Source organism: Momordica charantia (assembly GCF_013281855.1).
Source record: "Momordica charantia cultivar OHB3-1 chromosome 11 unlocalized genomic scaffold, Mcharantia_2.0 BLBB01000011.1, whole genome shotgun sequence".
In the NCBI taxonomy this organism is placed as follows: domain Eukaryota; kingdom Viridiplantae; phylum Streptophyta; class Magnoliopsida; order Cucurbitales; family Cucurbitaceae; genus Momordica; species Momordica charantia.
This window is the reverse complement of record NW_028275159.1, coordinates 21452431-21469020: the sequence shown is the minus strand read 5'-3', so window position 1 is coordinate 21469020 and position 16590 is coordinate 21452431. Positions and strand designations below refer to the sequence as shown.

General features: G+C 33.7%; 1 protein-coding gene across 2 annotated transcripts; it reads right to left on the bottom strand.

Annotated features, from left to right (window-relative positions):
- Positions 1-1353: 1353 nt before the first annotated feature.
- LOC111012145 (bifunctional aspartokinase/homoserine dehydrogenase 1, chloroplastic) lies at positions 1354-14393 on the bottom strand. 2 transcript variants are annotated; one of them, XM_088119787.1, is made up of 18 exons: positions 14121-14393; positions 12687-12754; positions 12203-12580; positions 11646-11734; positions 11253-11556; positions 10920-10972; positions 10629-10837; positions 10413-10500; positions 10213-10326; positions 8058-8156; positions 7745-7939; positions 6780-6862; positions 5275-5500; positions 4678-4823; positions 3009-3144; positions 2778-2861; positions 2587-2679; positions 1354-1859 (listed from the first exon to the last, which is right to left on the bottom strand). In XM_088119787.1, exons 1-18 carry the CDS (start codon positions 14264-14266, stop codon positions 1614-1616), a joined length of 2757 nt encoding a protein of 918 aa, XP_087975913.1. In that variant the 5' UTR covers positions 14267-14393; the 3' UTR covers positions 1354-1613. The 2 variants fall into 2 exon arrangements, with proteins under 2 accessions (XP_087975913.1, XP_022141894.1); XM_022286202.2 differs by having other exon boundaries at positions 12203-12577.
- Between the last annotated feature and the right edge of the window lie 2197 nt (positions 14394-16590).

Below are 16590 nucleotides of genomic sequence, written 5' to 3'. Positions count from 1 at the left end.
TTGGCCACCTATTTGTTCTTAAACTAGGTATGTAATGGATAAATACGAAAGGATCAGTTTAATACAGTACAATATGGACAGAGTTGGAGTTGGTGACATAGCATGTTTTTTTTTTTGGGAGTTGGAGTCGGTGACATAACATGTTGATACGATCCACTTTGTAATTGTTATAAATGGTCCTTATCTAGATCATTCATGTGGTGACATGTAAATGGAGGTATCGTATATAATGGTACTGCATAAGACTAGGCCACAATGTGTCATATACTTGACCGTTAAAGAAAATACAAACCATCACTAAGGATAATCATATACTCGTTTGATCTTAATCTCAAGTATTCTATGAATTTTTGCCTATGCGGGTATGTTGTTTAATTTACATGCATGAGGATGACTTCACTTTCACCCAATAAACTTTGTTTTTGGAGAACGCATTCAAGTAGAAGCTGGAAAAGTTTATGTAAAAAATGGAATTCACAATCATCAACAATGAAACGTGCAAAGTGCACTCATCTTTCTTTTAAAAGTTCTGGTTCGGGGTTTGGATAACAAGTTACCTGTCTTCTTCAATTAGCACTACTATATGAGAATAAATGAAACTTCGTAGGTATATAGGCATGTGTGTGGCGAGCCTGCGTGTCCCACGTTTGTGTCCCATGGTTCCTTGAATGCCAGCCGCATAGAGGAATGCCATCAACTAAAGCGTTATCGGCCACAAACCACTCGTTGTACTAAAAAAATGCCTATTATTGTTTCTTTTCCATGTTTTGCTTACGAAGATTTGGAGTGAATGAATATACTTTTGTTAGGATAAAATCCTTGTTTAATTTATGTTCATACTCATCTATGTTTCAAATATCAAGATCTCAATTTTATAAAGATGTCAATAGAATTGAAATGTTGAAAAATGTCAATGTTGATAGGTATTTTTGGAAAAATTATAAAAAATAAATCATAAATATTTAAATTATCAAATAAACATTCCACTACATTTAAATAAACTAAAAAAATTTATTATGTATTTAAATAACTTTATTATTAATATTATGTCAACATATTTTGTCAAGTTTTTTGCAACACTACTTTTTTTTTTTTTTTTTGAAATTGCAATACTACCTCTTATATCTGTATCAACCTATCCACATATGAAAATATAAATAAAAATGTCAGAAGAAAATCTAATACCGTGACATTTTCATGGTATATCAAAATATCAATTAATCTTTGTATTAAGATTCAAGATTTTTTATTTATAAAACATTGACATGTCCACTAATATTTGATTTCACTCTTGCTTGCAAGCATTGCCCCATAGGAATGCACATAGAATCGAACTAAGATGGTCAACTCGAGTTTAACTCAACTGGTTAAGACATTTATTTATAATCAAAAAGTTATGAGTTCGAATTCTTACCCTTACATGCACGTTGTTGCACTAAAAAAAATGGAAACAAACCTAATCTTATTAGAGAAAAGTAAAAATTCCAAGACAAACAAGAACTTGCATTGGAAACAAAAGGCAGAAGAAAGCATAAGAGAGTCTCACTAAGAAGCAAAAATGAAAAAAAAAAAAAAAGGGACAAGAGAGTTGAAAACCAAACATGAGACTGAGATTATGATGGAGCTCCAAGGTAAGATGCAAGCCGCAAGATGTCACTGAAGATTCCACCTGCTGTCACTTGAGCCCCGGCACCCGGTCCCCGGACGATCAAAGGCTGTTTTCGGTACCTCGTTGTTGTAAAAGCGATGATGTTGTCGGATCCTGAAAGTTGTGCAAACGGGTGATCCTCCTTGTACCTTTGCATCTCGACGAAGCCTCTTTTATTTTCGACATCCACCACCCCGACATATCTCAACACCTTCAGAAAAGGGTCAAAAGCTCCATAAATCACATAAACACAAGATAAACCTCCAACTACAAGTTTATATTTTTTTTCAAATGTTCTATTTTATGATAGAAACTACATAATCGATGTAGTATTGAAATATAAAAGATAAAACAATACAAATAATTTCCAAGTAATTTGAGGCGTTTAGAGTCTACCTGAAGCCTAAACCCACTAAACAATTGACTGTCTTCGTCTCCTGGGCTCCGATTTATAATCAAATCTTTGGCTAATGATGAATATACCCTTAATACTCTAATAATGAATATTCCTAACGGCCCTATTAGGATTCCTACCATTTTGTCCCCAAATTTGGCATAAAATAAACTATTTCAGTCATTACCGTTAGTTTTTTAATAAAAATTTAACAAGAACCTAAATTTGTTTGATAGCTTAGTACATATAACTTCAAATTCTTGTTTACGTAGACATCTATTGAACAGGTCAATGAACAAAAAAAAAAAGTGCTTATTAAATAATTCATCAAATAAATTAATGGCAAAGGACTAAAATTGTTTTTATCAGTGGAATGTTGAACCAAATAACATGAAAATATAAGTATCAGTATGACAATAAAACAGATTATAGCACTAAAAGTTTTCATGGCTAACATACTAATCAAGAGTTTTAGATACTTCACATTATGTAGCAAGTTCCTTAAAAGTAAGTTAACTAGCAGAACTATTTTTTAGATACTCACTTCCCCAGCATTCTCGGCATCCTGTCGTTTCCTTGTCAGATCGGCATCATATTGTGGCAATTGTTGCATAAACTCCTCAGCAGAGTCACTGGCCTATAGGATAATAGAGCTCCAAATCAACTATGAAGTACAAACTTAAAGCATTAAATATAGAATTATATGGTTAAAACTTAAAACAAAAGAAGTTATACTCTTAATGGTTCTGGCACAAGGTTTTCCACTGGGATATCTGCTAGTTCTAGCTTCAAACCAGATTCTCTAGCAAGAATGATCACCTGAAAACAATAAAGGCAACATAAAGCATGAAGGATTTCTATATTTCATGGATGAATCGATCATCGTTTTAAGACTCAAAAACCACCATTCGGGTTAAAATATTCATGGTTTTGGATCTCTCACAGACTATCAGAATTTTTTTTTACCTTTCTGGCAACATCTGTTCCAGATAAATCATCCCTTGGATCTGGCTCAGTATAACCTGCTTGCTTTGCTTCAGAGACTATGTCACTAAAAGATTTACTGCCCGTAAAGTTGTTGAAGATGTAACTCAACGTCCCACTGCAGCAGGAAATCACATAAAAGCAAAGAATGTTAAAATTTCGTAAGGAAAACAACATTACTTTTTGCATGAAAGGAGCCTTATTATCACCCTGCTCCTGAGGGTTGAAGATAGGTGCCAGCACCTTCTAGACAAAGTTCAACATGCAAGGGTTTATTAAGAGGACGTTTTATACTTCTTAACAGGTATATTTTAGTTGCCTTTAATGTCGAGGGAAAGTGACCATGAGAGAGAAATAAAGTAAATTTGTGGCATTTTCGTGCTCTTGCTATTTCTTTTTATCATAGAGACATTTACAGCAGCAGCATAAAGTAGATGTGAAGCATATTGGACAAACCACTTTTTGTATTGCTTCATCTACTTATTGCTCTAGAAATAGGATTAGAATGTGAATCCTAATCTTATAACTTTAGAATGATGCTTTTTTTTTCTCTTTTAATAAATCCATGAGTATTTGGGCCCAACTTGCACGCACCTCAACTACTTACGACCATAATTTACCTTATGTGCATAATTTATTAGGTGAGCAGTTAAAATGGGCCCACGTAACAAAATAAAAAAATAACCACCTTTTTACTTCTTCACTCCGACCCTTCTAGTAATTAAGTCTGGTGGGATCTTGTTTCAGGAAGATTACCCCTCCGCAGATAAGGGTCTTTAAAAGGCACACACATATGCTTTTTCCCGTCAAAGCTTCACCCCCGAAGAAAGGTCACTAGTATTAATATTCTACTCGGTCCCACTTTTTTCAAGATATTTCTTCCCATTAATTTAAAGCTCATGTTTCATTAGATAGAAATCCATCTGCTGGTAAAGATGAGGCCTGGTTTTCCATGAGATGAAGTGCCATCAAGTAGGAGAGTTATCCAAGAAATCCAGGGTTGCAAGTACTTCTAGCTTACTCCAAAGATTAGTAGGTGCAATAAAAGTTTTTGGTGCGTGCGCACAGTTTTTTTAAAAAATAAAATACCCTTGGAAATAAATCTTCAATCCACTATTGCTACACCTCCACCTCTAAAAGCTCTCAACTCCCCAGGGAGATAGGACTAGGAAGTTTACTGGTTGGATGTTTTAGGATAATGGGGAGAAGAGTGGCTGGGACGTTTTAACACACATTATGTACAAATGTTGCTATACGCATAGAATTTTTTTTATATATCCGTGAGTGTTCGGGCCAGCTTATGCGCACCTCGACTAATTTCATGGGGCAGCTGCCTAACCCTACAACATTTGTTGCCTGAAAACATATAGGAATTAATCCCTAAGGTAGGTGGCCATCATAAAGTTTGAACTCATTCCCTCTCAATTTACCCTAGCTCTCCTGGACCAATTAGACACCCATGATGGTTATATGCATAGATTTTTTAAAAGTGCAGAGTATATATGAACATATTGAATGTACAGTGCCAAGGGGGTGAGATTAAATAAGCTTACACCCTAACTTTATGGGGGAAGGAAACTATTTAAGGTGAAGGAAATATAAAGTAAAACTTCATTCAAAGCGAGAAGACAAGTAATGAATATATCAGAACCTGAAAATGCCTTCAATACGCAATATTTTGTCTCCGGTTTCAAGCAAACCACGTAGGGTGCTAATAATTGGTAGACCAGCTCCAACAGTAGCTTCATAAAAGTAATGAGTATAGGACTGTCGTTGAAGAGCTCTCAATTTCAAATACTGGATTGGATAGCAAAGATGTTACAAAAGAATTAGTAAGCCCATTCTAGACAGTGATTTGCAATGTAACATAAAAGACATGGTTTTGATGATCTCATCACATTCTCTTTTCTTCAATTTTTTAGTAAAACAAAGCCAGTACTAAACTGATGTCTCCATGTAAGGTTCGCCAATTTATTCAAATCCTACAAACAATCAACAGAAATTTTGTTTTTCTTCCAAACACGTCTCTCAATACCCCGATCTATCCACCTCAAGGTCTGAAAGTAAACCTAGTGAATTAATAGGTTATCTTTCACATTCTTCAAACAGGAAGGACCTTTACCGTCATCCGTAAAACAATCAGGAACTTGAAATTTTTTCACATTCTATAGCTGTCCAAATACATTAGATTTTTGTCTGTAAAAAAAAGGTTAAGGTAAGAGTGAATTAATTTCCCTATAGGAGATACCTGATCGAGTGGTCCTGAGTTAGCCCTCTTATTTGGAGTAATGACATGAATTCCTTTTCGAAGCCAGTTGTAGTAGTAGCTAGCAACATCAGGATTGGCCGTGCAATCCACCAAAACAGTATTTGGAATAAAATGATTTTGATGCACATGCTGCACAAACTTTTCCATGTCCGCCACTTCACCTCTCTCCCTTTGAAGATCTCTCCAACTAGACAAGTCAAGTCCCCTACAAATAATATATCACAAATAATTGCATTGAGTAAAACGGCAGAACTGTAAACTGAACAGTGCCAGTGCCAAACTTATTTTTTAAAATCTTTTTTGGGAGATAAAGAAAAACCTTTCAATTGATATATATATATATATATATATATATAGTACAACAAATGTGGGGCGATGGGATTTGAACCTCCAACCTCAAGAAAAGGAGTAGAAACTATACTCATGTTAGACAACTTTTCATTGATTTATATGAAGTACAAGAGAAGTGGAATTGCCATCCAACCACCAAAAAAATTATAATAAGCTACCCCAATTGCCATAAATTGAAAGAAAAATTCAATTACAAAAGGATTCCAAGAGAGCATACCAAACATGAGAAGGCCAAGAACAAATGAGAAAGTTGATGAATAGAAGATAAAATGTAGGGAAGAGAAGACCAAAATACAGAGGTCTAACTTTGCTCTATCCAAAATTTCTCTCTATTTCTCTAAGACTTTTCTGTCTCTCCCTCTACATATTTTTTTTCTCTCTAACATATCTCTTTGTAGGTCTAACTTTTCTCATTGTCTCTCTAACTTTTAAAAAATAGAAAACCAAAAAGAATCTAATATGTTTGTTTTCTATTTTTTAAAAGAAAAACAAAAACAAAAGAATGGGCCATCAGACACGTATAACTTTTTTTTTCTTAAAAAAAAAACTACAGAAAGAAAAAAACAAAAGACAAAAAGGTCATCAGACGATGCTTAAATTAGTCCATTTGATTGAAACACTTCAATGCATGTCAATGAATTGGCAAAGGGGTAATGTTTTTGTATTGTACGCTTTTTAAATTTAAAAACAGTAAAGATGTAAATGGAAATAACAACAAATTAACACAAGAAATTGATGATAACCTATGCAAAGAAGTTTTTATGCTAAACTTCAAAATATCAAGACTCCAGGAGAAGGTCCCATGCTAGCCCATTGCCAAAAATGAAAATAGTAATAATACTAATAATAATAATAATAATAATAATAATAATAAAAGGCATACCCTCAGCTTACACATTGAGACCCAACTTTTAAAACAGGGTTTATGTATTATAATAAGAAATGGACACATGATTTTTAGGACGTATTAACATGTAATTTATTTTGACCAGAGCCTCCAAACATAACTTTGCCCATCAACTAAGGAAATTAAGACCAATACTTGTCTAAATAAGCCTTGGTCTTTAACCAACATTGTAAATGGAAGTACATCCATATGAAGGAAAGGAATCCAAATTTAGTGTTAAACTTACTCATCGCACAAGAGCATGCTTCTTGAGCTAATAATTCCCATGACACGCAAGTCAATGTTAAAGTCTTCTTTGAGAACTGACGCCTGACAAATAACAATTCAGAATCAAAACAATGAGGTATAAATAAACTTCTTCCAAACTGTAGTATTGGAAGTGGCACTTTGACCAATTGAAGTCAATATAGGAATGTGTTAATTTTTCACAGTACTTCAGTATCCCATGTTGCAAATGAAGCTGGCGATATTTATAGGTATATAATAATCATAAACACTATACTTTTGATTTAGAGAAAACTTAGGGCCTTACATTTGCGTATCTTGACATATGGTTTGAGTATCCAACTTTTAATAATATTACAAGTTTCAGGCACATTGAAGACACAGAGAGACACACATTAAGAAATGCTCAAGAGTCCAAGACATGGTGTACAAGCTCATGATAGTTCTCATCAAGACCAGAAATATCAAAGAATTAAAAAATAAATAAAACATAAAAACCTGTGGACATCGAGAAAAAAAAGTTTCACCCGCTAAAACTGAACAAAGGAATCTAAGAAGATGACATTACAAATAAAAGACCAATAAACCAGGCTACATATTTTTTATTTTATTGTGGGTCCTTTTTTTTTAGGCTAATTTTAATTTATTCACACTCAACTATTTTCATCATCAGAGAAAACTCAGAAAAGCACTCGGATAAACATATAGGACATCAATTTTCCTATGTAATTAGCCACCAAAATTCTAACTTATAACTTTAAAGGCATCTACATCTGTAACTAATCTCTTTAGCTATTGAAGCAACCCATTGAGGTCATGAGCTTTTTTTTTTCTCTCAATTACTCGTCTTTTTGTCCCGACAAAAAAACTCATTGCTGTTAGTAGCTATGCTATATATCTTCAAAACTACATTATCCAAATGGAAATAAAACCATATCACCAGAAGATTTCACTCATTAAGATTACCTGATCCTTAAGCTGCTCAAGTAGTGTGGCACCAATAAGTCCAGGTCCAATGATTCCCATTGCAATTGTTGTTCTTGAAAGATAAAATCTTGAGTGCACAGCTCTCAAGGCTTTTATACAATCTTCTCGCCTAAGAACTACAGTAATGTTGTATTCAGTGCAGCCTTGAGCAATAGCACGAATATTTATGCTAGCCTGCATCATGACTTGCCATAATTATTCTATGAGATAAAAAAATCACAAAATCATGGATCAAAGGCTATAAAGTTCCGATGCAATTGTAAATTAGAAAAGTGAACAAGTAATTTCTGACCTTTGCCAGCGCATTGAAAAGGGTGGCACTAACTCCAGGAGTACTAGCCATTTTCTGTCCAACTGCTGCCAAAATGCTACAGTTTGGAACAACTGCGACCTGAGGACAGATTATATTCTGATGAAAACCTAAAGCAGGTGCATAGAAACAAAATACCAAAAATGAAGGTTTAGGAGAAGAGTCTCAACCCAAGCCAAAGGGACTTTAAGAACCCCCCTCCAAAAGCATTCTGCTTGGCCTAAAAGCTAACTTCATTTAAATTCTCCCTTTAGGGTGAAGGCTAGTGTTATTTGGAGAGCTGGTTTCTTCACGGTTTTATGGTGTATTTGCCTTAAGAGGAATAATAGAATCTTTAGGAGAGTGGAGAAGTCTTGGGAGGAGGGGTTCTGTCCCTTGCTAGGTTTAGCATCTCACTTTGACTGTTTCAAAGAATTTTGTAATTATTCGTTACGCCTTATTCTTTTGAATTGAAGCCCTTTCTTGTTTTTGTTAAGTTAGTCCTGTTTGCTCCTTTTTGGACGGGCAATTTTGTACGTTGGCTTGTTTTTTGTTGCCTTTTTGCTCTTATTCTTTAGGGTAGGCTTTAACTTGCACATTTTTTCCTTTAATTTTTCTCAATGAATACGCAGTTTCTTGATCAAATTTCATTTTCAACAATGCACACATCTTTCTTTGGTTTAAATTAGGAATACTTGACAGTAATGAGCAGGTGAAGAATTACACTCGAGGTTCTTTCGCTTGGACCTTTTATCCAATCACTCATGCACTCTTATCTTCTTTAACAAAATCCATAGTTCTCATCAAAAGGAAAAATAAGGATAACTGAATCTATATATATATATATATATATATATATATATATATCTTTTTTATATTTATATTTTTTTTATAACCGGGAGTCGGGCTTCACTTTCCTATATCCGAGGCACCCATGCCAACCCCAAGATCCAGACCCGAGAGACATGAAGGATTTTTTGTATTAAGCTCACCTAAAAGTTCGAACTTGAGACCTCGAATCCAGTATGACCAAGAGATCTCAAGGTCTTGCCAACCAAGGCCACCCCATATATATAAGGCCCTGTTTACCTACCAGGAATCGAAATGGAAATGAATCGGAGATTCGGAATGAAAATCAATCAGAATCAAATCAATCGGAATGGGAATGTTATTCCTTTAATACTATTTACCAAAAATCTTCTAGAATCAGAATCAAAACTCTTTTGATGTTGTTTACTAAAACTGTCTGGAATCACAATCGGAATCGGAATCAGATATATGACAATTACTAGTAGTCTTCTTTCTAGCTAATCACAAATACATTGTGGTGGTAAAAAAAATATTTACGATCAATAATATAGTAATAAAATAAATAATTAATAATTAAAATAAAATTACATCCACTAAAATACTATTTTATTAGAACCATCATCACTTAATATAAAATATTATTAGATTTTATTATAATAATATTTAATAATAATGTTATTAAATTTTATTATTATAATAATTAATAATAATGAATTATATTTTAAAAAATGTGATATTAATTAATAATAACAAAATTAAATTAAAAAATTAAATATTAAATATTTTATAATAATATCACATCAACTAATAAAAGTGTATTTTTTACTAAAAGAAAAATTATTAGTAGTATAAATGAAAAAGAAATAAAAAAGTATAAAACAATTAAATAAAAAGTTATAGGTCTCATTAACCACGAGAGACAAAGGGTAAAAGTAGAGAAGTGATTGCAATAAATGTGTGGGACCCACAGAATAAGGAATGAGATTGGGATTGGGATTGGGATTCATGAGGGTGTAGGGGAGGAATGGGATTGCCCCTTTTTAGGGAATGGAAATGAAAAAAAGTAGGTGGGTCCCACCATTTGATTCTCATTCCAACAATTTGGTAAACACCATCAAAGGGAATAAAAAACTTGATTCTCATTCCCTTTAAGTAAACATGGCTAAGAGTTTTTCCATTCATCTAATGCATCAGAGTGATCCTCTTCATTGATCAAAGAAAACCAAAAATCCAAATCCAGACTACAACTATCCACTAAAGACTAAAACGTTCATAGTGTAAAAGAAACATTTATAAGGAAAGAAAAATTGACTTGGTCAAAACAATAAATCCAGCCAAAGAAAAATACCTGAGAAAGGCGCCCAGCATCTAACGCTTGACGAAATCTAGATCTCAATGCCTCAGCAACAGCTTTTACTTCCTTCTCAGGCACAGCAAAACACACTGAATGTTCACTACTAGCCTGCATTAACCTTCTATCAGTATCATACGATAAAGTCTTGACTAACTAAAGGTGTAAAAGAAGAGGTAATAGAAGTATCAAATCACCTGAGAAATCATAATTACATTAGCTCCTACATCTTTTACAGCACCAAAAATGGCATTAGCTGTACCTGGGACACCAGCCATACCAGTGCTGGAGAGAAATTGGGGAAGGGGGCATGGAAATGAGATTAAGCTTTAAATGAGGGAAAAAAAAAAAGCAGAACACATATTTATAAATTAAGACAGAGATGGGTAACTAACAAGCAACTAAAAACTCACCCTTCAACATTTACAAGGGCCACGTTGTCTATTGTTGCAAATCCTTTAACAAAAGACACTAGACTCTCGCTTTCAATATCAACTGGTTGACGGCAGATCTTTGTTCCAGGTGCAGATAGATTGAAAATGTTCCTTATTACAATGGGTATGTCATATCGCATAACTGGAATAATTGTACGAGGATGTAAAACATTTGCACCAAAATATGACTGCATGTCAATATAATATATATTAGGGAACCAAGAAGCAGAATTTTATTTTTATTTTAAAAAAAATGATGATCTGATTTACCATCTCCCAGGCCTCTTGATAAGACAATGTCTTCAAAACAACTGCCTCTTTAACTGCACAAGAAATAAACCTTATAATAGGACCATGTTATTTCGAGATTACAAAGAAAAGAGGAAAACTTTAATTTTTAAATTTTCTTAAGAAACTGCTCTGATGATATTAAACTTAAAATAAACAGTTAACTCCACATAAAAGAAGAAACAGAACTTGGATGGATATAACCACTAAAGTTCTAATATATAGCATCCAGATTTTCTAAAATACAAATATAGAGATTTCAAATAAAATGTAGTTCACATAGTTATGAGTTAAGTACAAAAGTAAGACATGTACCTTTTCTTGGATCTGCACTATAAACACCATCAACATCAGTCCAAATTGTGACTTGTCGAGCTGTTAGTAGAGCACCCATTATCGCAGCAGAAAAGTCACTTCCATCTCTCTTTAAAGTAGTGGGTATGTTTTCATGTGTACTGGCAATAAAACCAGTTGCAATGATTATCTTGGCTGGGTTTTTGGAATACCATTGCTCAAGTCTTCTCTCAGATTCCAAAAAATCTGGATCAACTTGATTTGAAGAAGTGGGCTTGACTATCAAAACTTCCCTAGTATCCATCCACTTGCAATCTGCCCCACTCTGAGGAAACACAACAAGTGATGGTTACCACATATCGAGAAAAGGATTGGCTAACTGCATTAAAAAGGAATAGGAAACAAGTGCCAGACCTTTCTAATAACACCAGACAGCATACTAGCAGACCACAATTCTCCATGTCCTACAACGAAATCTGTAAAGGATTCCATGGCATGACCAGCTGCATGACAGCAAGTCAACAGGTCAATGTATTTTCTACCTTGGAAGGCCAACAAGTCAGCAAAAAAGAAAAGGAAAAATGCCAAACTTAATGCATACAAAATTAGCGAGGGGATCAAAATCAGACTAAATTACAAAACACGTATCAGATTCCATAAAGTTCATAACAAACTTTATAATAACTTATAGCGTCATATGCTATCGAGGAACTAGAAATGATGCAGGATAATTTGCAAAACCGTGCAAGTTTCAAATCTGTTCTGTTTTCTTTGAAGTAAATCTAATAGTCTACTTGAGTCTCGTCTTAAACCAACTATTTGAGTCTCATCCTAAACCAACAAAAACATAGCTATATATTTATTCTAAGATTTTTATACAATCTTAGTAATTAACAACTTTTGGTCTTTAAGCAAGCAATTACAGGTATGCAAAACTGATCAATCCACAATATGATGATGTATCTACTTACCAATATAAATTGCTCGAAGCATAGCCTTCAGATTATTGATATCATGATGCAACTGTGATAAGAAACTAGCCAGTTCATCCCCATCAAGCAGATCATGTGCCGTTGACTTGTGCTTTTCTAAAACAGCATCTAAGGCAGATACATAAGACTCGTCCCGTGATTGAGCCTTGTTAATGAGGTCATACATCATATCGGTCACCTTTGACATTGCAGAGACAACTACCAATTTCCTCTCTGAATCATCATTAACTATTATTTCAGCAACATTCTTAATTCTTTGCGAGTTACCCACACAGGTACCACCAAATTTATGAACTGACCAAACATCACCCTTGGGAAGTTGTACATTTTCAGTGGATTTTTCCAATGAGACATCTGCTAAGAAATGAAAAATCATGTAATGAACAGGTAAACGCATATATCTTCAACCTAATGTAAAACCATGAATTTTAACAATTAATGAAATAGAAGGAAGACTATGTACCTGCAATGGAAGCACATATTTGTTTCCTTTGTGTTCCTCTTCTTGCCCGCTGACAGACAAGGGCCATTCTGCAACACAAGACATACCATCCCCGTGTATTCAAAAAGCATTTAAAAAAGAGTAAAAGCATTGCAAGTAGTAAATGTATTGTTCTCACTAGATTAGTATTTTCAATTTAACGACATGAAAGAATCAGTATGGTGGCTAAATTATAATGATAAAACTTGCCCAACATTCTACTGCTATGTCCCACTCCCCAAGGCTTGTAATAGTGGCACTATAGCCCTAAACTAGTCCCATCACTCACGCAAACTCATATCCTGGGCCCTATAAGGTCATAAGTTTTTCAATTATATCCCTACAATTCAGACCTCTGACCTTAAGAATGGTTAGAAATGCTAATCAATCCAGTTATAAATTTGTATCAAAAAATATAATGATATTGCTTCTATAACCATAGCAAAATCAATACTTGTGATAAAATGACATCTCCCTAGACCACCACTCAACAATTGAATGACAAAATTTTCAAAATAAGATGAGTTTTTCATTAAGATAGAGACATAATCTGTTTGTTGCCATCTAAGGATGGTTACCACTTACCATTTACAGATGAAAGCTAACGCGCCCCATAAAATAAAAAAGGAAAAAATCATGTTCAAAGACCTCCATGCAGAACCCATTTCCCCTAATACCCGCCAAAAACATATGAGACAGAGAGATGATAAAATGAGGCAGACGATAAATCTGAAATTGACTGGATAATGATGACCGTTACAGAATGATCCTAAAAGTGGAACCATTAAGAAAATTATGTAAGCATTACAAAAAAGAAGCCCCAGCTCGTCCAGTTACTACGGACGCAAGGTATTGCGAACAAAATTATATTATCCTGACATATTTTGTCAGTACAATGACGATAACTTCCGGTCACAAAGCTTCTAAAAATCACAAACATCACCCGAGAAGCAGCTACAACTTCCACAACCAACTGTTATATAGCCCATTCTAAAACACCACTACTCTCCAACAGTATCCACATTATCAATTAGAACAAAATGGTCCTAAACCAAAAAAATCTACCCCCCACAACTCCTTTGCATGTTTGAGGTAGCAAAATGGTCAAAAACCAAAGAAAAATGTCACCACATCCATGTCAGTAAACTCATAACCTCAAGAACCACTACAAGCAGCTGAAAGAAAGTTAAGGTGAAATTTCAGGATGAAGAGAAAATTCATAAAAGAACCAACTCTCAGACTCAAAAAAAGAACCAGAGAATCAATCATAACTACTCCCCAATAGATCTTCCACAGCTCAGAGATGCAAACAAAAACAAAAAAAAAAACCCAGTGGGATTTCAATTCCCATCCCAACAAACCCCATTTCCTCGACACCCAAACAGAAAAACGAGCCCAGAATCGCCAAATTGGTACCTGTAAACGTTAGCACGCAGCAGCGAAGTGGGTTCGCGGCATTGCGAGTGGGAGTATATGAAGGATTTGGGCGTGGAGTCAATGGGCGGTGCATGAGGAGCGAGCAGACGGGATGAGCGAGAGAGCACATGGGAGAGCGACGCCATTAGAAATGGAGAAATGGGATTTTTCTCGTGGCGGCGGCGGTGATCAGCTCAGCTTTCTTCCGTCCTCCGATTTCAAGTCGATGGGCGCTGCTGCTGCTGCATGACGAAGGAGAATGGGACAGAGCAATGGTGGGATGAGATGCAACGTTCAAATACACGCAGATAGATCTTCGACCAATCAGCAACCGCCACGTGGAGAATTGGTCAACGTAGTCGTAGGGAGCATGGTAAGCAATGATGCAGCAGAGCATGGGAATATTCCTGTGGGAGTTTTTCAGTTTCTATATTTTGTTGTATTTAATTATGTGCTCAGTTAGGGTTATTTAATTTTCTCCTTTTTCGTATCTTTGCCGCACCTTTTTACCTACCCTCCACCTTTAGAATCAACAAGTATAAAAAAATATTAAATATTATTTTTTTTATATCGAAAAAATTATATATATATATATATATATATATATATATATATATATATTATAAATGATTTTAAATCTTTTATTAAAATGCTATTTTATCTCGTTAACGTTTCTTGATTCTTTTTTTTTGTCTGTTTTTTTTAACATCAGTTTTTATTAACTATTCGTATTTTTTAAGAAAATTTCTAAAATTGTGTAGAAATTTTGGAAACTAGCAGGTGAATGGCTTCTTTTATAACACTTGTTTCTCTTTTCCCTTTTTTTAAGAAAAGTATAATGGCATGATTCCAACATTCATATATTCAAGATTGATAAAATAGTATTTTTGTTTATATTTTGGTATAAATTGGAATGAAACCAGAAGAAAAAAAAATTGTTTTTCTTGTTTTTAAAATTTTTATACAATTTTGAGAATTTTTATTAAAAAATACAAACAATAAAAGTAAATATAAATAATTAGATAATTGAAAACGAGAAATCAGAAACGAAAACGTTATGACGGTGCAAGTTTCTTTCCTTATTCCCTTCCAATCTCTAGTGGCGGTAAAACCAATCAAGATGTATGTCGTCGGACCCGACCTCTGACTCAGTTTTTTTCCGAAACATTATTTTATGAGTTTTCACTTATAAAATGCAGATATATAATTAAATTAATGATCATTTTAATTTTTTACTTTAGAATTTCAGAAAACAGAAACAATAAAATATTATCATAGATGTTTTTGTTTCTTTTATCAATAAAAAATAAACAAGAAACAATTATTAATGCAGTTTTGTTCATTAATTATAATTAATTTATTTATTTATCATATATAAATTTAGCTCATGATTAATGTAGGTTAACTTACCAATTTTTTTTAAACATGTTAATTTACAAATTTGGTCCTTATGATTTTAAAAGTTTTAATTTAGCTCTCATGATTTGTGGCTCAGCTCCAATTTTGACATTACACTAGCGTAGACAGTCTTTTGACACGCACTATCCTCATACCTGTATATACGACCTCAAGAATATTCTTTGAAGTCTCAAATCACCCAAGCTATCCTTTGGAGAATAATTTAAATATTATTTTAACCTTTGTATTTGTAACTTTTGTTCATTTAATTCATAACTTTTAATTTTTGTTTATTTTAGTTTTTGTACTTTCAAAATATTCAATTTGATCCTTATATTTTTTAAACTAACCAATTTAATCTCTATTTGCTAAATTAAAAAAAAAATTGATCTAAACAAATGATATAAAATATAAATAGATAGAAAAAAAAACCATCACTATTTGAAAATACAAAAACAAAAATAAACGTTCTGTAAGTAAAAGTTAAAATTACAAAAGAGAAGTGCATAAATTAAAAGAGCATTCGTAACCCTTTCGAAACAAGAGTGTTTCACAAAAGGACAAAAGAGTCAATTCTCAACGTGGGGCCCACCCACTTGCTTTAAGTTTTTTAAAAGCCCATAACCTTTAAGAAGAAGAAAAAAAAAAGGCTTCTGTGAATATACGACAGCCGCAGATCCCGCAGTGGAAAAAAGAGAGCAACAGAAAAATAGAGAAAATGAACAAAAGTTTACGCAATTTCTCTAAGCCACGGAATTTCATCCTTTTAGATTGAGGAGTCACGTTTCTTTATCATCTCGGCGACGTATTAAATTTTCATCTATACATCGATATTTTTATTAGTGTTTTCATATGTTCACAGATTTTCTATTGATATAAAAAATTGAATCGATATTTCTAATATAACGTAGTCTTGTTAGACTGTATAATGACTTGCATCTCCCTGGAGTTGTTTGATTTGAGGATTCATGAACGGTACATTGAGGAAAACTAAAAGGTAGAGTGAAAGAGTGTCCGTTTCATTCAGTTGTAGCTGTTAGTGCCGGATCTCGCAGTATTAATAAATATCATT